Raw genomic sequence first — 23861 nt, 5'->3', positions numbered from 1 at the left:
CGTTGCGTGATATTCAAGGACACAGAATGCCTTCTTACTAGTAATATCTGCCATTTTGGATAACTGCCGCCTAGCGGCAGAATCGGGAAACAAGAGGTCTATGAAACAAATAAGGAACAAAACTTGTTGAGTTTCTCAACAATATCGTGCATTTGTGTTCACCGTGTCATTCACCCAGATTGATTACAACAATGAGTAAACCCTGACAATCATTTACGAAAACCCTGTATATACAGGACGAATTTTGTACCTCCCATGTGAAAAATGTTCCTGCGCCACTGTTATGCACCATCCAAGTTCACAAGCTCAGCGCCCTCCCCCAAATTCCTGCTTATGACAGAGTGTAAACCAAAGGCGATGCATAGTGTTAAGAGAAACAGGGGGAATCTAGCAAAGAACTACACGCTGCTCGAAGGCTGGTAACTGCAGTGACTTCCCGCCCTCCTCCCCCTTAATGCAATCCTGTTCTTCTTGCGTGTTCATTGGTGGAGTCTTCTCGTGTCACTACATCTTTTCGCTTGTCTGCTCCAGACAAGGCTTGCAGAGGCAAATCTTTCAATTAAATTTCAGCTCTGCTATTTTCAAGAGATTAGAAATAGGAAATAGTCACAAGATTACTCACAAAAAGGTTTGTAATAACATAAACTTAGACTTACATTAATGTAATCTTTCTTTTCTTGATAACCAAGAAGGATGTCCTCTCATTTCCCATCATTACCAACCCTCTTACTTTTACAGATTTGCCAAACTAGCACAGAAAATTATCATACCTAAACGAGTGATAACACTAGAAATCTTCTTTGACCATACAGGCCCGTGTTATATACAATGATCGAATAACATTGAGTCAAACGAACATGTACATAAATTAAACAAAGACACAATAAATCCCACACCCTCTATACGCTTTTATAGCATGGTGCTAAGCACAGGGGAGCACTTTACCTTTTTTTTTTCCCCATTAAATATTTTGCTACGACATAACTTGGGGTCGTTGCATTCACACATAGGCTAATCAGGACTGAACTTAGTTTAAAGTGGGATCTAGACAACCATGTGTATCAAATCCGGGATCCCTTGATTACAAGACAACAATGTTACCACTACACCACTAGGGAGGCCCTTGAACTAGCAAATAACTTCTAGCATTTTCAAATTACATTTGACAGAAAAAAAATCCTTTTTGGGGAAGAAGAGAATGTTTTATTTACATATTTACAAAAATACACCATCACAACTTGTCACTATGACATAAGCAGTTCTGCACCTTCCACTATGACTGGTGCCTCCTCATCATCCTCCTCAAACTCAAAAACCCATTCAAACTTGTCCGTGAGGTTCTGTTTGAACCTTCCAGCCTTTGTTTTCAATCGCCCATCGACCGTGCCACTTTCCTCTAAAGTACGGAACAGTTCTTTGAGGGAATGGTACACCACGTTGTTGCTGGAAACTATGTCCACCAAGAAATCCTCTGGCACTTCCGTCAACTGTACCTCGAGCTGAGTGATGAAGTCCGAGTACAAGTCGTGATACTTCTGCACAACACTGTCGCTCCTGCAAAATGTGTCCACTATTTTTTTCCACTGTTCAAATGCTTCAAAGCTGTAGCCCACAAGGAAACAAACAAATGCAAACTGCATCTCTCCTATAATATCTTCATGCCTGTCAAGAGATCAAATATGACAAAATATGACTAACTTCTGTGAAGTCATTATAAAATATGACTAAATTTTAAGTCATTATCAAATATGACAATCAAATAGTGTAAAATATGGCTAATTTTGTGGTCATTCAAATATCACAAAATATATCACTAAATTTTGTTGACATAATCAAATATGACAGAATATGACTAACTTAATCAAATATGACAGAATATGACTAACTTTTGTCAAGTCATCAAATATGACTAAATTTTAAGTCATTATCAAATATGACAAAGTATGACTAAATTTTGTTGTCACAATCAAATAGGATAAAATATGGCTAAATTTTGTAGTCATTCAAATATGACAAAATATATGACTAAATTTTGTTATCAAATATGACAAAATATGACTAAATTTTGTTAAGTCATGGCATCTACTATATCTGGTTTAAACTGGACAAATGAAAGGATTTATTAAAACATGGGGCATGACTATGAAAATAACTCAACATTAGCTAGGAACATAAAAAAAGGACAAGTTTGAGCTGTATTTAATGTGTGACTGCAATATTCTCCATGGATGCTAATCAGATATTGACAAACTAACACAGAATTTCATTGGTGACGCTCTTTTGAAAACCAACAATTCAGTAAATACAATAAAGTAACACAATATCTAGAAACGGTTTCTCAGCATATCACACTTTATCTTTTATCTGTAGCATTTTTTGAGCAATCGCAAACTCAAAGGGACAGGTCTATAATGAATCTTTATAACACAAAGTTGGTAATTTGTAGGACTTTTAGTTATCAAATGATATACTTGTTCCTTTCACTGTTGCTTCTGTAAACAGACAGGAACTCTCATTGAGACTATATCAGCAAAAGCATGCACTGGATAGGTCTTGTATTTCTGTAGTCTCTGAATAATTAAGTGGATTCAATTGCTAACTAGACCATACAAATGGAAATGGTAGTTGAGAAGATGCATATTGTATCAAGTTGATAATTCCCTTCTCTTTAAACTAACTGAACTTTTGTAACATGACTGAGATATGTTAGGAATGTGGTACAGATTTTTACAAATGCCTTTCTAAAAAATACAAAAAAGTGCACTAAATTTAGTACATTTTAGTGCAATTGTGATCATTTTGAGATGCCAATATCCCCTTTATTGAATATGCACATGTTTGTGCTCGTAAACCAATTCCTCGTAAAGCACACAGGCTGTCTCATGGAATCCCCAATCAATAAAACCTGATCAATTTATTTGGATCCCTAATTCATGAAGAGGCAAGCCCCTTACCAACAAAAAAGAAAGGCTATGGTAAAGCTTTCCTTCTTGCTCAGATAAATTAATTAGGACATTAACTATACTTCATCCCAGGAGTCTGAGGAGCAACGCTGCACATAATGGTAGAGGCAGGAAAAAAGTGAGTGTGCGGAGGAAGTGCACACTGATGCAAATGGCTGGAAGCTACAGCCATATTGCTCCCTCCATGCAGTCCCTTTCCCTCTCGCATGTTTTGGGCAAGTACTCTCGAGTCACTACTTGTGCGGAGAAATTGTTTTTGTTTGCTTGCTCCATACACACCTGGGACAGAGTTTTGCTTTTTATCATGAACAATTGATGTATTGGTGTTCTAAGTCCACTTTATGCACAGCAAGGCTAATCGGGACTGGACCTACAGTTTAAAGTGGGATCCGAAGCACTATGTGCCTTCACCCAGGACCCCTTGATTATTATCATGAACAAAAACTGAAGTGTGGTTCAAGAGTTTGCCAAGAGGTGGGATTTAGGGTTTCAACCTTCCGCTCTCCCCAAAATTGCAGTACCATAAATAATGCAAAATGTACGAAAAATTAGTTTTCATTTTTAACCTCTTCCATATCTCAATATTTGAATCTTCATGCTCTCAATTTCTTGCTCACAGATGAAGCAGAATTGTTATTTGGGCTGAGCCGATATCGGTATCAGTATCATTTGGAATTCATCTACCGACACCAGCCAATAATTCTCCGGCATATTGGTGTTTTACGGGTCCACAAAAATGCCATGTGACATTTTCACGGTCTAATTATCCTGTTAATTATGCCAAATTCGGACTTTCATTTTAATTTGCACAAATTCTGCATTTTTTTATTACATAATGCATTCTGATATAATTCAAATTTCTTGGTAAATTAATGTATATAATTAGAGTGTAATGCTTACGCATTAATATTAATATTTATTTATGACTTTGTTTGCATGGTGAAGTTAAGGCATTAACGCATTTTCTTCCACTTAACCATTAATTATAGTATTAATTTTTTCTTTACAATTAATTTTATTCAATTAAAAAATGAAAAAATATAAATGATAAATAAAGTAACAATAGAAAAATAAGTAATAAAAGTAAAATTAAAATAAAAATAAAATAAAAGTAATGCAGTTTGCATACGAGGAGTCAAAAAGTGGATTAACCATTAATCACAGTAGATTATTTTTACTAATACAATGAAAAATATATCTGAAGAATAAAATTAAAAATAAATGCAGTACAGTTTCTATATGAACACACACACACACACACGCACAACTACCTATAGAGAAAGCAAATTTCGTTAGTTAAAAGTATTTGGCATTGTTTTCTGGGAATTCATTCTAGGTCCAAAATATTTAACATGAGTAATTTTAATTTTCATTTGATTGATTGATTTGGTGTAAAGTCCACTTTATGCACAGTAAGGCTAATCGGAACTGGACCTACAGTTTAAAGTGGGATATGAACCACACTATTGCCTCCACCGTGTATCGAACCCGGGACTCCTTGATTACAAGGCAACGACGCTACCACTGCGCCATCGGGGAGGCCTAATTTTCTTTTGAATATTACAATTGAGGAAGAGGCTTGGATTTCGGGGGACAGTCTGTTCCAGTGTCCTGAAGCAGTAACGGTAAAAGAATTAGCGTAGAAGTTAGATCTGTGGAGAGGATTGGATAGCAGAGATTTTTCACGCACTCTGGTATTGCGTGAGTGAAAGTCGGGAAGATATTGAAACTGCCTGGAAAGGTATTTTGGATCTTTTATTTCTAGGGCTTTGTACAGTAGGTCAAGGTTGTGGTAAATCTGTTTATCACTTAATTTCAGCCACTCGACCTTCGCAATATACGGCGTCAAATGTTCAGAATATTTTATGTCAAATACGAAGCGAATGCAGGCATTCTGGATTCACTGCAGATGTTTAGCTTGCTCATGATTAACGTCCGAATAAACAGTTGCACCTTAATCAATTATAGGGAAGAAAAGAGATTGAACAAGTTTCGTTTTTATACATTCGGGGAGGAAGTTTTTAAGTAGGTAGAGAGCGTGTAGTGCACCAAAAGCTCTTTTACATACTGAAGTCACAGGTTCTCTCCAGGTAAGATGATGGTTGAGCGTAATTCCCAGATTTTTAACTGTAATGGAGAGAGGCAAGTGTATATCATTGACCCTGAGCTTAGGGAGATTTAATTCGTCAATTTTGTTCAGAATCTTGGAGAGCTTACGAGCATACACTGGGTTTTGGTCAGGTTGACGTGCAAGCCCTAGTCTGCCAACCACTTGTTGATTTTCTTCAGGTCGTTGTTTACACATTCGGTTGCATACGATATTTCTTGAGGAAGGAAGGAAAAGTATAATTGAAAGTCGTCGGTATAGATGTGATAGCTACAGTGATTAAGCACCAACGGGAGGTCGTTTATATACAGTGTAAACGGGAGGGGGCCCAGTACGGTGCCTTGAGGGATGCCACAGGGGATGCTTTTCCAGGATAACCTTTGATGTAGGTCGACGACACATTGTTGACGTCCATGCAGATAGGAATGGAACCAGTTAACCATAGAGTTCGAGAAGCTGAATAGGGATGATATTGTAGTGAGTAAAATTTTGTGGTCAATGGTTTGCAAGGCTTTGACAAAATCGAGAAGAACAAGGATTGTAAGTTGTCGACTGTCCATAGCTAACCTCATGTCGTCGGTTACGTTGACGAGAGCCGTGCATGTGCTGTGGTTGCTACGAACCCAGATTGAAAGTGGTCTATTAGGTAATTTCATGCTAGGAAGTCACGGGTTTGCCCACTAATAAGATCTTCTAGGGCCTTAGACAGAGCTGGAAGGATGCTGATTGGTCTAAAATTGTTGACGTTGATTTCGTTATTTGTCTTAGGTATAGGGCGTACCTGGACAAGTTTCCAAAGCGATGGAAATGTGCCAGAAAGCAAGGAGAAATTAAATATGTCTGTGATGGAATAAGGACGTGGTGGAGAATTTTTTTGATCATGAGAATTGCAACTTCATCTACTCCTACGTATTAAAATATTTTTATATTACACGACCAGTGAGTATGATCCGTTGAAAAATGCAACGTTTTGGGGTCTTACCACCACCTTCCTCAGGCTTTCCTTAAGGACGAATCACCACCACAAACTCCTACAGCCGATGATGTTATTTTAATTAAAGATTTTCTAACTTGTTTGGGTGAAATCCAGGAAAAGCAAAAGTTTGGAGCATTATATTTTAATTACTACAATATCAAGGGGTCCGAATCTCTCCCTCCGTAAAAACTTACCAAGTACTAAAATTAAATAATCAAAATATATTTTTTTAGCATTTGTTACATTTGATTTGATTTGATTTAGTTTATTTTACTTCGCGTTTTGTGCCTCTTGGCTAATTTGCGAAGATGGGGATGAGTGATGAAATGATGAACTTGATGAATGGACATTCACAAACAACCAAGCCCGACCGGGATTCGAACCCGGGACCCTTGGCGTCGCAGCACGATGTGCTAACCACTCAGCCACAGGGTCGGGCAGCAATTGTTACATAATCGATGCTTATTTATTACAGCTTAACTTATTGGAATGCTAGGAATTGGACTCATACGGCTTTGAAGGGCAGCTCCAAAGATTTACGCACGCTACAACTTATAATATGCATGAAATATTAATCAGGAACTTTCCTTTTTGTCAACTGAGACTAACTCCTTTCTTTGTTATTCAATAAATAGTCAATTCTTTATCTATTTGAGCCTCCCCGATGGCGCAGTGGTAGCGTCATCGCCTTGTAATCAAGGGGGGCCCAGGTTCGATACCCGGTGGAGGCACATATTGGTGCAGATCCCACTTTAAACTGTAGGTCCAGTCACAATTAGCATTACTGTGCATAAAGTGGACTTAAAACACCAACTCAACTCAACTTTATCTATTTGACGTTAATTTCCTTGCTAGGGCAGTTGTTTCTATACAAATGTTGGCGATCTTAACTACACGGAAGCTAGATAATAAATACATGCTGTTATATTTCTATTCTTTTACCATATTTTTATTTATTCATATAATAATAAGAATATTCTAGATGCATGCCTGAGTGCAGTGTGTTGTAACGTAAACAGCTTTTAAACTTTAAATCTACTAAATAATAAGAACATAGCTCAAACAATTCAGTGAGTGAAAACTAATCTTATTTTACCCTGCAAGGGCAGCAAAGTGATGATTAAAGGCATGCAAATTATGTTTTTGACAAAAACACGAAATATGAAATAACATGCTGTAATGTTCATTTTTCATGTTTCTGAAAGGTGTGAGGTGCATTTTTCTACCCTGTTTTGTCACAAAATAATGTGAAATGAACTGCAAAATATACTCTTAAACACGAAATTTACCATTTATATACCAGAACGACACTTTCTAAAGTCTGAAGTATCCTGTGAGTTATGCAATTCACAGAGAATTTATTAATTCTGCAGTAAATATTTGAGAAGCAAAAATGGACCCCTTTACACAGGAATAAACTTAATACTCTGGTAACTACATAAATGTGCTCTTAGAAGAGATAAGTTTATTTTGTGTAATAAGTGCAGTTTTAAATCAAATTTAGGATTATATTCACAATTTTAAAACCAAAATGTCATTTTATAATAATATGTGCCTCTAGTGATGATAAATTACAAAAATCAGATAAAATCAGACTACAAGGTAACATGAGAAGCTATGCAATATGAAAGGTGAAACTAATATTTAGCTAGGTTTTTTCTTTAAGTGTATCGTTTATGAACCATTTACCTGTCATATTTTGCCAGCATGGTTTCCAGTACGTAGCTGGAATCCAAGGAACATTTGGTGATTTCCGCTGGGGAGGCTCCTTCCGGGAACTTCTGCTGAGGGAACGACGTGAGCCGCAGAGCAGTTCCAGGGCTCGGCATCATGCGAGGCAGCAGCTCTTCCTCCTTCTCCTCCACGGTGATTGGTCGACGGCGCTTGGCAGGCGTCTTCTCCCCGGTTGGAGTTTGCTCTTCACAGGCAATCATTTCTAGAGCTGATCTGATCACACCTGATTGAGGCACTAGCTTCCTCACAAGTTCATCTAAAAATGAAGGAATGTTTAACCACCACAATACACGCAATATATACAATTGTGGGCCAATAAACAATATTTTAAGTGGTTTAATTTTATTTTTCCTGCGACGTTTCGGCCTGGTTTCCCAAAAGTTTCTCTCAATCCAAGGGTTCTGTGAAACCAGGATGAAACATTGCATGAAAAATAAAATAAAAACCACTTAAAATAACAGTATATTATTTCACATCCATAAAAAGTGGTTTACTTGACATTAGGTAAAATTATCTTGCATTCTAATTTGTTTGAGGCGAAGAGTGAAAATTTAGACAGAATATATTATTTTGTTCCCAACTTCGTTCGTTCATCTTGTTTATGATCAGAAGTCTATGCAGCGGCAAATGTTTAGAAGATTCTCTAGACTTTAGAAAGTTATTTCATAGGGGGTCTTCTTTATCCATAGCTTCCCTGCCCCTGTTGCAGCCTCTCGCTTGACAGAAATCTGCTACTTATTTATTTATTTATTTGAGAAAATTTCAGATACAGCACAGGTGGCCATTTTACACTGAAATTGTCAACAATGAGAAAGCAATAATTATAATAAGCATAAAAATAAAAAATAAAATAAATAAATAAAAAAATAAATAAGAAATAATTAAGAGTAACAAAACAACATAAAAGTGAATAGGAAATGAACAAAAAAATAAGTAAGAGATGGCACTATGTGATATTAATTACAAGTATTTCTTCTGATAGAACACCGAAAGGCAAACTCGGAGGAAAATATATCAATACTTGAGGGGTAAAGGTAAAGGTAAAGTGTTCCCCTGTGCATAGCACAATGCCATGAAAGCGTATAGGGGGTGTGGGGGTAACGCCCCACACTTTCTTGATCCGGTCGTGAGTGGGGGTGATGTGATCAGCATCACGCCCCTGACCGCCTTTACCCCCCAGGGTTTCCCCCAGGTACCCATGTTATTCGACGCTGGGTGGGCGCCGGGGCCGCTTTCACCGTTAGAAAAGTTCCCGGATTTGAACCGGCCGGGGATCGAACCCGGGACCTTGAGCATGGTAGTCAGACGCGTTACCGACTGAGCCACCGCGGCCATTGAGGCCGCATAAAATATGTTCCTCTGTGACGGACTATAGCTAGGAAGAAGGGAAAGACTGAATCGATTCTGGAGAGGTGAGTGGGCCATGCCATGGACCAGACGGGAGAGCAGTATTCTATTATTGGGGAGATGAGGGGAGATCATTGTATTGTGCTGCAAGTCTGTAAAAGAGAGATCTTTTTTGAATTTCTAGTCTAGGTTTTTTTGTATAAAATAACCTTGTATTGCGAGTTGTGCGCATAGGTACTCTAAAGTGGAATTCCTCAAGGAGTGTGTTGCAGCGGATTTTGCCATTCACAATTTTGTATAAGTAACTGAAATCATTCTGCAAACGTCGCTGATAAGCAGTTTGGAAGTTTAGAAAAGACAAGAGACGCGGAGATGAAAAATTGCATAATGAGGGAACTCTGTGACGGACTATAGCTAGGAAGAAGGGAAAGACTGAATCGATTCTGGAGAGGTGAGTGGGCCATGCCATGGACCAGACGGGAGAGCAGTATTCTATTATTGGGGAGATGAATGATTTGAAGTACAAGGTGAGGGCTGAGATGTCACTAATTTCAGTGAAACGGTAGAGTAAACCTAAGAGACGCATGGCCTTTTTTGTGGTGCATAAAATATGTTCCTCAAATGTGAGCTTCTGGTCGAAAACAATGCCTAGGTCTTTGTGAGAGGATACTGCTTTGATGTTATTGCCAGAGATGGAGTAAGATGACTTTAACAGATTCTTCTTGAGAGAGATAGTGAGAGTAGTACACTTGTCAGGATGTAATGTAAGGTCCCATGTCAGGCACCAGGAAGTAAATGTTGCTATGTTGCTGCTACACGTCATCATCCACATTCCTTCCACATCTGCATCAAATGTCAACAGCTACTAAGTTTTGGGAATGAAAGGGAGTTTTATTGCTTCGGCCGGGGGTGGAATGTACGATAAGCACTATGATTGAAGTGAATATTGTACATTTTAACATGTATGATAAAAATATTTGTATCATCAAAAATAGTATGGAGTGTGTATTAAGTGATGGTGTCAGTAGCAGTCATTAGCACTTCAAGAGATGTTTTAGAAGATATAGAAAAAATTAGTATTTGTATGATAATTCTAAATTTTATATCTTAAATTAACTTCATGACCCTCAACATACATAATTTACCTTCATTTAATACTGTTAAACTTTAGAAAACATGGACTTTGTTTACAAAGCCCCCCCTGATAAACCGTGAGCCCCCCCCCCCTGGAGATCAGTTCTAGCTACGGGCCTGTATGCAAACCTTTAAGAAGAACTAAATAAACAGTATTTACATTAGAAAAAGGAATAAACATTTATATCAATGGTGTAAATACAGGTGAAAAATTCATTTCTTCATCTAAAGAATAATAAATATTCCATTATCTATTGATATTGGTGACTATAACAAATTTTTCGGCACACAAAAGAAAACATAACTTCTTCATAGTCCTTGATTTTAGATGATAGTTTATTGCAGGGTTACTACAGGGTGTTTCACTCCTTCTCGGCCCCTGATTTTCGCTTATAAAAATCAAACTATTGGTCATAATGTAATGAAATTTGCTACGGACATACCTTGGTCTATGAAAAGCATGGTGACATCATTGGAGACGGCGCCACAGTCTCTCTAGTTCTTGCATGGGCATGTACGTGCATCTGGCAATTCTGCCATTAAATGCCAATCACATGAACGAGTGCTTTCTGTTCGGGGTCGGTTGAAAGTTCGTGATTACAGTACAGTAACAAAGCAGAACAGTATTCAGTGGAACAGCATGAGTTTGTTGTTCAAACGTACTGGAAAAAGAAAGGTGTATCGCAACAAGCCACGGACTATCATGGAACTGCAATACAGCATTCAGTGGGAAATTGACACTGTGACTTTTGATGTGTTGGTGGCTAACTTCTGTAACATGGAGAGGTGTGTCCAGGCATGCATTGATTTCAACAATTGCTGTGATGTCACCATGCTTCTCATACACCAAGGTATGTCTGTAGCAAATTCCATTACATTATGACCAATAGTTCGATTTTTATAAGCAAAAATCAGGGGCCGAGAGTGGGTGAAAACCCTGTATAAAAGAAATACACACTGTAAATGTTCTACACAAATCTAGGTTTTTATTGAAATAGTAAAAATACTTACATGATTTCTTTAGTATCTGTCTGTAAGTTTGTATGAATAACTTACAAATGTGAGCCCTTTATGTCACACCGGAGTATGTACTCAACACTCACGACAGCAGTTGTGATGCATTGTTTTGCATCATGTAAATTTGCATGCATCATTTACATTTACAGGAAGTGGAGGAACAAAAACTCTACCTTTGATATAACCCCACAAAAAATCACAAGGTTTAACAGTAAGAGATTTGTTTTCCCTAAGAACAGTAAGAGATTTATTTTCGCTAAGTGTATCACACAAAAAGCATTTTCTACCAGAGTAGCAGCCATTTTGCCATTGACACAACGGATACTCACGTGATGCTGATGTCACAAATAACTACAGTATGCTACTATACATATTGATTTGGGTTTTATAACCCCTCAATCGCACCTGTAAAATTTTTATTTGCTGGTGTGTGCGGGTGTATAAAATAAATTTGGCAACAGTGAGTGGACATCACTAAAGGGTGCTGATTGGTGGACGAGTTGAGGTGCACGTGCAGGAAGAAACTGGTCCTTGTCTACCAGAAGCCGTGTCTTCAATCCTCAGTTTTCAGTTAAGTATTTAAATTATTGGTTGGATCCTTATTTTGTGAGCATAACTATTGATAGTGTGTGAATTGATTAGTTGATCATTCAAAATAAAGTTAATTTAATTGAATTTTTAAATTACCACATTCCTCAAAAAAAAAAGAAAGGAACTAATATCTCTCTCTATCATGTAAGCACTCTCACTAAACATGTACTCATGTAAATTAGCATCTGGTTCGATACCCGGTGGAGGCACATAATGGTTCGGATCCCACTTTAAACTGTAGATATAGGCTTACCATATTTTTTTGGGCCCAACCCAGGACATATTCCTGATCAACTCGTTACTGCTGAATTTTAGTTTTTTTTTACAAAAATACATTGAAATTACTTAAAAGTCTTAACATTTTATTGGAACATTAAACTATAAATTGTACAAGAAAAAATATTAACATTATTTTCTAAAATCTCTTTATGTTTGTTGAAGCAGTAGCAATAATAGCACCCCTATGTTTAACTGTTTTCACGTGGTCTTCAATATCACCTCTTCCTTTATGTGCAACAGAAAATACTCCATTACAGAGTGTACATTGCACACTTTCACTGTCACTATCATTACACAGTTTGAAGTATTTGTATTCCTGCTGCAGGTTAACGTTAAATACACACTTTCATTTGGCCATTGCCAAATGCAAAGCCCTTGTAAATAGTTATAATTATCAAAAAAGTGTAGACAAATTACTTACTTCACACGCTTGCAAGACAACCAAGACACTCACGGAAGTACGGAAACGGAACCGTTCGGAAGTCGATTTCTCGAAGAAAGAAAAAAATAGATCCTTATAATCGATCGATCCTTGCCGGTCATAAATTCTGGTCGTCAATATTCAATACCGGTAGCTATTTTCATGTTCAGATTCTCAAATCTCCGGACATTTTGCAATCCCGGACATCACTAAAAAACCAGGACTGTCCGGGCTAATCCCGGACATATGGTAAGCCTATGTAGGTACAGTCCCGATTAGCCTTACTGTGCATAAAGTGAACTAGAAACAACAAATCAATCAATCAATCAAAAATTTGCATCTGAAGTAAATGTGGAACCCAGACAATGTATTTGAACAAATTATCTGAATGAATAAATTTATTGTTGGAGAAAATTTTGTTGTCCTATTTTGAAAACTGAAAAAAGAGATTACTGTTCGTTCGAGTATTAAGGACTTCTTAGGGGGGGCAGATTCTGGTAGTTCAGCCCCAAAAGGCGGTTGTAGTTTCTTATCAAGAGAAATGAGAGTTCTCTTTTGCTACTCCTTTTTCTGAATTTTTTTAAATGAATTTCACAGCATTTTAATCCCAATTAGCTCAGCACCTGTGCTGTTTGGCCACTGTAAGATCCTGGTATATTATGTAATTGTTATTTACAAATTTTCATGTGTTCCACGAACCTGTGTTTAATTGTAATGAAGTAACTAACCTGAATATAATTGACTTATGGATGAAAATTAGAAATTAATTTTGATATCTGTAAAATAAGCTAAAAGAATGAAATGTATTGGGTTGATGCATAAATTTGTAGAATTTGTGTTTGGTATGGCAACACTGCGGTGTTATAACTTGACAAGTTTAAAAACAAGACGCTGCAAATAGCTGTTGCGCAGCTCACACCACATTTCCCCACTCCACTCTCCGCAGCGACCTTGGTTCGCAGTGTTGCAACCTGGAGGGAAGCGGAATGGTCTGAGGATTTTCAACGAAATTTGTATTCGCTTTCTCCTGGACTGTTTTCTACCTATCAGAGTACAGAACTTCAGCTCACCTTTTGCCTGTGCTTGTGAATATGCATTAAATTTTACAAATATGAAAAAAGACGGTGTTATTTATTTCCAGTGTGGAAAAAAAAAAATTCCGATATATTCTTCAGTCTGAGTTTAACTTAGGGACAAAGACAACGGAGGTTGCTCGAAACATTTGTCCCTTGTACAGTGAGAATGTCAACTGGGAAAGCAGGGCAAGACAATGGCTTTGTCATTACAGAGAGGTCATTTTTGACTTAAGCGTTTCTTCACGTTCAGGAAGACCATCGGGCTTTAATGAAGACAGTTTAAACATTTCGAGGATCCACATCAGTCGACTAGAGAATTAGCAAATGTGATGAACTGTGACCATCAACCATCGTGCGACATTTGCATTCCATGAGTAAGGTCCAGGATACCGCATGCTTTAACCTTTACTCGGCCAATGGGTCACATGTGACCCATGGAAAATATCGTCGGCCGATGGGTTACTGGTGACCCATCGTACTGATTAAAAAGCACCTTCATACTTGTATGTGAGGTTGTAAACGCTGACAGATGTTCAGATAAAACTTTGAAATGTCATGTGGAAGAAAACCCACCCACCCAGGACCCCCTCCCCCCTCCAAAGTTACGTTTGGAAGCTGGCGCGAATTTTAAATTTGTACACTTATTTGACAAAAAATGTTATAACTCGAAGACTATTTGACCAATCTACTTCGGGTAACTTTTGTGTTGCAACTAGAACATCAGGGCATGCAACTGTGCAGGAATCAAAATGCCAAATGCAATAAGAGGGGTTGGGTGGTCATTGCCCCCAACTTTCAATGAAAAATCATAAAAAGGGGGAGTTTGCCCCATCTTTCCCTGCTATTTTTGGAAGGGGACGCAAACTTTAGCCTTATTTTCAAAGAATGGTCCTCTCTCACCAAAATGAAAGTCATTTCATGTTCCTGGGTGCATTACATTATAGAATATGTGACTTTTACGATTTTTTCATTGAAAGTTGGGAGCCGTGGCCACTTAACCCCTCTTATTGGCTTTGGTGTTTTGATTCCTGCACGGTTGCATGCCCTGATGTTCTAGCTGCAAAACAAAAGTTACCCAAAGTAGATTGCTCAAATAGTCTAAGAGATAGTTTTTCTGAAATAAGTGTAAAATTTAAAAATCGTGCTTAAAGACAGCGGCCAGAGAGAGGTTACTTTCAAAAATCCGCTCGGCGGTCTAGAGGTTAAATGGAAACAAACAAATCAGCGAGTAAGCCAGGAAGACAGCTTCAAGCGCTGCGACATGATAATGCACACCCACACTCCGCTAACATGACAAACGCTGTTATCCAGGATCTTGGTTGGGTAGTCATTCCACAGCCTCCTTATTTCCCCCAATCTTGCACCCTCGGATTGCTACCTTTTCAGCTCTCAATCTATCAATCTTCAAGGAAGCTCCTTTGCTGACGAAAATGCTCTTCAAACTTAGCTTGACGATGCTTTTAACCCCGAATCAGCTGATTTTTCCACATGTTGAATTGAAAAACTGCCCCAGCAGGAAAATATATTATATTAATTTATGTATTTTGTTCATCTCAAATTAGTATCAAATAAAAATACTTTTGCCATAGTGAAAAAAACACTACGAACTTATGCATCGACCCAATATAATATCTCAACTTTTACAATTTGTAACACTTATTGAACATATGTATATGATGCGATAATTTTGTAACCAAAGGGGGTTGGAGAGTAAAACTTCGATAATCCACATTTCTTGACAAAATGGCTTCTGGGTGGACTAGGATCCCTAAATCAACTGGGTGAACTAGGGAACACACTTCCTGGGTGGACCAGGAAGGAAAGTACCCCGGGTGGACCAGGTGTAAATAGACTTATCTGAAATTAATTTATAACTCTACTCAGCTAAACCTAACGATTACTAAATTATCTCGTCTGTGATCCTGAGTTTTACTCGGACTCTTACACCACAGTAACTATACAATTCCTACTACAATAAACTCTTTGAAATGGTAATTCAGTGTTCATGTTTCCATGATCCTGGATGGCTTCAGTGTAGGCTTAGAAAGAGTGAGTGCTACCGGCAGTAAGAGCAACGGATTAACAAACTGTGCAAGGGTAACGTAGCAAATTTCATTATATCATCTCCCATCCTCATACTCTCAATTAGTTAAAAGTGGCAGAAAAGCGAAGTGAAATAAACCAAATCACTCACTCACTACTTAAACTCCTTTTGGAACACATCGCCACAGACAAATACAAAATGGTGTCAGGTAAACAATAATATAAGGCTAGAGTGACAAGAAATGTTTCACATCACACTCTGTCACACCTGTAATTTTGCTTGTGAGAGCTCTCCATCGCTTCCATTCGTCTAGTGGATAGGGGCCTAGAAACCGATCCAATTCCAGAAGGTTTGTCCTCATCCGTTGCTTTTCCTCCAGGGTTGGTTCTGCAATTAAACAATGAACAGATCATATATTGTCTCTGAACAAACATAATGGTTTGGATAGGAACATATCAGCTTTAAATTTGTTTTAAGTTTAAGAGTCACTCAGTGGCAGTGGCAGTGATTAGGAGCAGTTGCCCCCCCCCCCCAGTTTTAGCCACTTTTCCCCCGCACTATGCTAAATCTTATGTATGAAGGGAAATGTACTGTCTTTGCCCCCCCAGTTTTGGCACCTTGCCCTCCCAGTTCTGGGAACTAATCGCCACCACTGCTCAGTGGTGAATACATTCATGAACACTCCATGAACCAACATTCTTCCCGACAGCACCTTGTAATGCCGGGTCCCAGGTTTGATACCAGGTGGAGGTATATCAGGGTAGCTACGATTTTTTGCTTATGAAATTCCCCGACTTTTCCAGGTTTTCCAGACCAGAAATGAAATTTTTCCAGACATATTTGTCGTCATGATTTTGGCTTTTGAACCTCATACTTTTCAATTAAATATGCAGGCCCGTTAATTATTATGAATATGAATATACACAGTTATTAGCTGAAAATTTACCAAGTGATTAATATAATGCTATTCAATGAACAAACAAATAACTATTGTACTTCCCCATTTTCACTGTCATTACAATTAAGGTGGTGTAAAAAAATCAATAAAAAAATGTGGCATATATCAAAGCTTTACACCTCAATTATATCAATACAAATGAGAAACAACAGAAAATTAGGTCATGTACCTTTAGAAAATATGCAATAAGTTTAATGATTATATTTTTTAATTTATTGAAAATAGTACATATTACAGAAATTCAGAACATGAATGGGGCCGGTGACAACCATACACCTAAAAAAAAAAAAATATATACGCGGGCCATACTTTGGAATAAAATATCGGTAACAGTTCCAAATGTTTTATGATTTTTTTTTTAAATTTTCCTAGCAGGAAGACTAATTATCATAGAATTTTGACAATCATTGTGACACGAAATTTGAACCTTCCTTAAAATAATGAGCACTATTTGGATTCGAAAATGTTATTTACGTTAAAAAAAACTTCAAAATGACCTACACAATCATACAGGCTTCCCATGAACAAGGTATTCTCGGGTTGACAAGCGACAGTAAGTATCGTAAACTAATGGGAATGAATGTAGAAATACATCGGAACCTTAGTAGAGTGCATTCAGGGTCTATTTTAATTCTAAGACAACCAAACCTGACCTTCCTAACCTAACCACAAAAGCATATATTGACAAAATCTTAAGTAATCGCTAAAACTCTGCAGTATGTGTTAACAGACATAAATCCAAAATCGAACCATGTAAAAGTTGCATTTGTAGCATAATGAAATCGTAATAAAACAAAATGAACTTGGGCTCATTTTCACCACTTTTCAGCATAATTTCATTCTACATGCAAAAAATACGTAAAATTACTACTGGCATCAAACCAACATTCATAACCTAACAACGATGTGTGACCAGCGTAAGTTTCATTCCTCTATTTCGCACCAGTTTTAAAAAAATAAATTCGTTCTACATGCACAAAACGCGTGCATATTCGAATAATGACATCACTGATACTGCATCAAATCACTAATTTCTCGAGTGTAACACATCTCTGCAATGTAAAAACCACGACAACGAGCAAATGAACTAGTTGATCAGGTTGCTTCTGAACGGGTCGAAAACGAAGGACTCAAATTCACAGAATAGGTTCACGGGAGTGAACGAACTAGTGAGTCCCTTTGTTTTTACTTGGCATCCGCACTCGTCCAGTGTGACGTCAACCACAGCCAGTTACGTGAAATTCTGCTCTTCAAGCTTTATTGCAGATCCAAAACCAATGAACTGTCTGAACACCAACCTGCTGCTCTGCTTCACGTATCAAAAGATAAAGGGTTCCGAAGGGGTGTGTTCTTGAAGAAAGGAAATTTCCTCACCACACACAAAGCTAAAGCAACATTTTTTCCGCAAGAAACTATGAGGATGGCTGGTGCGTAGGTTTCATCTTGAGTAGCTTGTTCTCTAAGGAAAAATCTCACGCCTCTCCAAATTCCAGTCTTGAACAGGTTAACAAGAATGAGTCGCAAAATGAACGGATCCAAGAGTGAATAAATATAGAATCGAAATGCGAAGGAACCATAATTTTGTACCTAACAGACTAGAAGTCATAATGACGAGAGGAACAAGATTCTGAACTGAATCTTTTGGAGGGACTGGAATCACAAGAACCGAATTCAAAAGTGGAAATGAACCGTTCGTTCATTTTGTAACTGGTTCTCCTGCAACTCCAAAATGAGCGTAAATTCCAGAAAATATGCAAAATTCCCTGATCAACCAAATTCCCTGACTTTTTCCGATTTTCCAGTCACGTAGCAACCCTGTGTATATATATATATATATATATATAGGGTTCCCACATGAATTATAAATGTATTTTCCCTGAGTTTTCAAGAATCCTCAATTCTTCCAGACTATTCATCACACAATACAATATCATTTTAAAATTATTTTACAATGACGTCCTCCATCTCCTATCATAGCCGTACCCTCCTTCTGTTTATCAGAAATGGCAGGTTGATCTGGGGTTTTGGCTAACATAACAATATCAGTGTATCTGTAATATTACTGATAAATTTACCAATTTATTGAATTGTTGTTTAAGTCCACTTTATGCACAGATAAGGTAACCAGGACTGGACCTACAGTTTAAAATGGAATCTGAACTACTATGAACCGACTTTCTTTCCAGCTCTGACATTATCCTGATATTCTAGTTGCAATTGGTCATGACGCACTGTTATTTAAAAGAATACTTTCTGCACAACTACTTCAGCTTGAAAAGAGAAGAAAAGCTGTAAGGAACATAGCCATTTAGTAGTAAAAGTGCATCATCTCCCTCAAATTGCCAAACTATTTTATCGCTAGTGCAAATGTAAGAGCAACCTTTTTTTTGTGATTAAAAAATTATTGAACTTTTAAATCGCCATTGCGTGTTAGGCCATACATCAAGTTTGACAGAATATTGTTTTATTAATTTGCGTGACTTATTTATGATTTTTCAGCTCTATCTTTTCAGTGGTTGCATTTTTTCAGTTTCCTACTTGTTTAACTTTAAATTATGAAGTTATTTTGCATTTATATTTTCACACCAATGCAATTTTATGCATTTAATGGTCAAAAGAAAGTACAAAATTCAAATCCAAGAGATTTCACCTACCTGTGAGATTCATATCTTCGGTTTCTGGATCCCATCTTCTGATAAGAAATTCTGATTTCTGGAAATTATGGAAAATGCCTGCTCTTGGTGCCGTATTTCCGTGTTGATCAACAGCACTGGAAAATAGAAAAAGGAGCATTACCCAGTTTAGCCACAAGATACTGGCATGATCATTATTAGTAAAAAATAAAATATATTAGTATAGTACAAGTTTTCGCCGGCCCCGTGGCGGAGTGGTTAGCACATTGCGCTATGATGCCAGGGGTCCCGGGTTCGATTCCTGGTGTGGCCATGGATGTTTGTGAGTGTCCATTCATCATATCATCACTCATCCCCATCTTCGCAAATTAGCCAAAAGTGGCACAAGAAGCGAAGTAAAATAAAGCAAATCAAACCAAGTACAAGTTTTCACTCCAAAAAATACATAATTTACATGTTTTGAGAAATAGCAAATACGATGAAATATTTATAAAGGCGAAACAAATACTTGAATTAGTGACATTATCTCTTGAATTCCCGCATTCAATCTTCATGGTCCAATATAGCAAAGTATTATACAATTTTCCTCAATTTTACATTTTTCTGCAAAGTTTATCACTTTGGTCCCCTGAAAAATGTAAAAATTTAGGTTCCATTGTAAACATCCTACATAACATAGGAGAGTGCGCTATGATACCAGGGATCCTGGGTTCAACCTGGCATGAGTGTTGGATTAAATGTAGAAGAGATAATGATTCTTTAATTATCTGATGTCATTTGGGATCCATAATTAACATTTGATAAGATATTCATAAAAATAAAAAAAGACTACTTGTTTCACAGTTGACTTGTTAGGTCCAAACAATGTAACATTAGTTTTTCTTGTATATATGTATTGCTTTCATTCCAGAATTATTTCTCTTGTAGTCTACAGTTATTACATGCATAAAAGAACAGTTTTCGTTGTGACGTGTCAGGAAAACTCACGCTCCCTTCATCAGACATTTATTTTTAGTTTGACTAAAGATACAGTTATAACAATGGTTAAGAATTTTTTAAATAAAAAAGAGAATCCGTTATACAATGAATGTTGTAATATAGTAACATAACTGTGAAAAAACAAGTAGTCTGTTTTATTTTTATTAAAAAAAATATTATCAATCCCAAATATCATCAGGCAATTCAAAATCATCATTGCTTTCACAGAGTTTCTTGATGTTTTCTGTTACATTAAATTTTAAAGATGGTGGCTTACTCCACTTATGAAAAAGAAAACTCCATAGTGGGTCTATGTTACCATTTCCATTATTTAATTTATTCCAGTGTTGTTCTGCAATGAACGAAGCTTCCCAGACATTCAACTCTATGTTTCCCGTCAATCTTTTTAAAAACCTTCTCTTCGATATGAGCTGACAAACCTGTTCTTGGGTTTAGATTCATAATGTCCAAATCGTGTTCGTGCCATCTTATTGCCATTTTCCTTGCTGTTTGTCCTACATAATCCTTTGAACATGAATAATTTATATTATATATTCCTGCATAATATTTATATATTATATATAAATTCTTAACCATTGTTATAACTGTATCTTTAGTGAAACTAAAAATAAATGTATGATGAAGGGAGCATGTGTTCTTCTGAAACGTCACAATGAAAAACTGTTTTTTATGCTTGTAACTAACAATGTAACATCATTGAGAAGATTCATTGTATAAATTTGTTAAATTTGTCCCATTGTAATAACTGTAACATTAATCACACTCGAAATAAATGTCTGATGAAGGAAGCTTGTGTTAAAAAGTGTTTGAAAATGCTTGCAAAAACTGGAAACCACAAGAGGAATAATTGTAAAGATGAGAAATGTATTTAACATAAAAAAGTAAAGTGCTCCCCTGTGTTTTGCACCATGCCATGAAGGCATGTAGAGGGTGTGGAGTTAGGGCCCCACACTTTCTTGATCACGGCCAAAGATGGGGGTGATGTGATCAACACCCTGACCGCCTTTACTCCCTACAGTTTCCTCCACGTACCGACGCTGGGTGGGCACCAGAGCCACTTAAACTGGTTGAAAAATCCCAGTTCTCTCCTGCCGGGGGCTACTGCGGCTTAATGAACATGAAATACAAAATACAAAATGGAAAAATAAAACATACCTAAAATATATATAATGAAGTCCTGGTGGGATCATCTTAACTCCCCGAAATTTCTCTCCAGTGGTCCAGAACTTCATATCAATGCCAAACTCAGTTCCAGAGGGCACATCAAGAAACAAAAACACGGCACCTTCGATAAGCATCTGTCGTGCCAAGCCTTGATCGAGCTCAATGCCAGAGCTTGTGGATGCGATTCTAGCTGCCTCTGGAAAGAAAAGGTTGGATATAAAATAACAATGTCTCTACTCAAGTAACAACAGTCCAATATATTTTAGAAATTACACATTTGGTTACTAGACAAGTGCAAATACCAATGAAATTATATATATCAATCTACATGAGAAAGATATTTCTCTGCCAGTGTGTGTATCAAATAAGAAGGAAGTAGGAATCACATATCAGACACTCAGTGAGGCGTTCAGCAGGGGCAGTTGCCACTCCACAATTTTAGTCCTAAGACTTCTTAATGCTAAACCTGGTCTACCTATGGGTGCCGTGGGTTCTACCTAAAAGGGGCCCAATGCATAAATTTCAATTATATTGCATTTTGCAACAAAATATTATTTCTATGATGAAAATTTGGTAAATATCCGATAAGGCCTCTCACTCGTTTATTTCATTCATTTTAGCATTGATACTTACTTATTCTGCATTGCGGAAGATTCTTCAAGGTGAAGTTATGCCTTTTTCCATAAAATAGTGTCAAATTTTCATACTACAAGTCATTATTTGTCTTCCTTTTCTGCTTGGGTAACAGACAATATGGCATGCACTCGTCATGGATCGCGCATCGTGCTTGTTTTTGTTGATTTGGAGTGGGTATGCAGTGTTTCAACCTTCTTAACCGAAAAATACCTACTTTCGTGTTCATTATGTCATCACAAACCATTGACGGATAGTCCCACGGACCATTTCCGGCAAGGTTAGGTTAGGTAAGCATAGTTAAAGGGAAAAAAAGGCACGTTTGGAAACACTGGTGAGACCGCGTGACTTTTGATGCTTGCGCCATCTGCATGTACATAATGGAAACAACGGCATAATGTTACAGAAAATGCAAGTTCCTTATATAACAAGTGATTATTTCTTGTTCTGCACCATTCTATGGTGAAGTTTTCAGTTTCCGCGAAAGAAAATACCTCCAAGAACTTCGACAATACTACAGAAATTGATTTCACTAAGTAGTTTCTCCTGTAAATTTGAAGAAATCCGTTCGGGTGATATTGGATATTTACCGAAAATTTCATATATACATACACACACACACACATATATGCACATACAATTCACACCAGGACTGGATCGTATGGATGACAATGCTGTATTTAATTTTTCTGAGTACATACGCACGGGTCTGGTGCGGGGTGCACCCTGCTTCCAACAAACACTAAAACTAAATGCCAAGAACTCTAAACCTGACCCTTCTAACTTAACCACATATGCATTATTAGACCTAAGCGAAATTATAGGTCAGGAATTATTAGGTTAGAAGGGCCAGGTTTAGAGCTCTTAGCATTTAGTTTCGGTGTTTGTTGCAAGCTGGGTGTGTCCTGGACCATACCCACATAAGTACACCATCCTTGTATGATTACGTGAGTTCTGTACACAACCGCGAAATAAAAAATAAAAGTTCACACCACTAAATTCGTGTATAAATGTTGGAAATGCTTAATGAGCTGTAGAATTAGTATCTACACTTGGTGAGGTGCAGTATACGGACACTTATGCCGCAATTAGTCTGGACGTAACATTTAGTTTTTATTTTAATCATTATTATAAGACATTAGAATAGAAACAGAATCTCAAAACGAAGTGATGTTCCAAAACTGTATACCATTTCTTTTAGACATTCTATCATTTATAGAACCCTGCATAAAAACAGAAAGTCAACACCATTCATAACACAAACAAACACACATGAAGAGGAAAGGAACACAAACAAAAAAAAATTTGCAATGGCAGTTCTACGAATTGTCCCTTGAAGTTGTGGCAACACGTAAATTATTCTATTTGGAGATATATCCCAAGGTTGGGGTCGGCGGAGGTTGAAACACTTGTAATGAATAATGTGCACAGTGTCCAGAACTGCATATAAATAATTTTGTCCGGAAAAATATGCAACATTCACTAAGGAAAACATTCCAGTCTGACTGATATCTGCTCTGGGAAAAGTAATAAGTACAAGAACTGTTTGCTGCTACAGTAGGCGCCTCCGGTATTGCAGACATTTGTGAGCGAAATTTCGTCATTTCCAACCTCTCTGAAAAATTCAAATTGCCATAAAGTGATGTTTCATACATTTCTGGTATAAAGACAGGGAATTTCCAAGATTTCATACATATAATGAAGAATGATCAATAATTAACCACTTCGATCATTTGGGAAAAGCCTGTGGAAACTAGGCCCATGCAGATCGCCCAAACTAGTAGC

General features: G+C 37.3%; 1 protein-coding gene across 1 annotated transcript; it reads right to left on the bottom strand.

The window, feature by feature from the left end:
* Positions 1-1202: 1202 nt before the first annotated feature.
* Positions 1203-23426, bottom strand: LOC145999749 (protein AAR2 homolog). Its single transcript, XM_083137035.1, has 6 exons — positions 23266-23426; positions 21435-21639; positions 19302-19417; positions 15957-16076; positions 7736-8036; positions 1203-1662 (listed from the first exon to the last, which is right to left on the bottom strand). Exons 1-6 carry the CDS (start codon positions 23303-23305, stop codon positions 1245-1247), a joined length of 1200 nt encoding a protein of 399 aa, XP_082993161.1. The 5' UTR covers positions 23306-23426; the 3' UTR covers positions 1203-1244.
* Between the last annotated feature and the right edge of the window lie 435 nt (positions 23427-23861).

This window comes from Lepisma saccharinum, chromosome 15 (genome assembly GCF_977018435.1).
Source record: "Lepisma saccharinum chromosome 15, izLepSacc3.1, whole genome shotgun sequence".
In the NCBI taxonomy this organism is placed as follows: Eukaryota; Metazoa; Arthropoda; class Insecta; order Zygentoma; family Lepismatidae; genus Lepisma; species Lepisma saccharinum.
The sequence above is the reverse complement of the archived record's forward strand: the minus strand, read 5'-3'. Positions and strand labels throughout refer to the sequence as shown.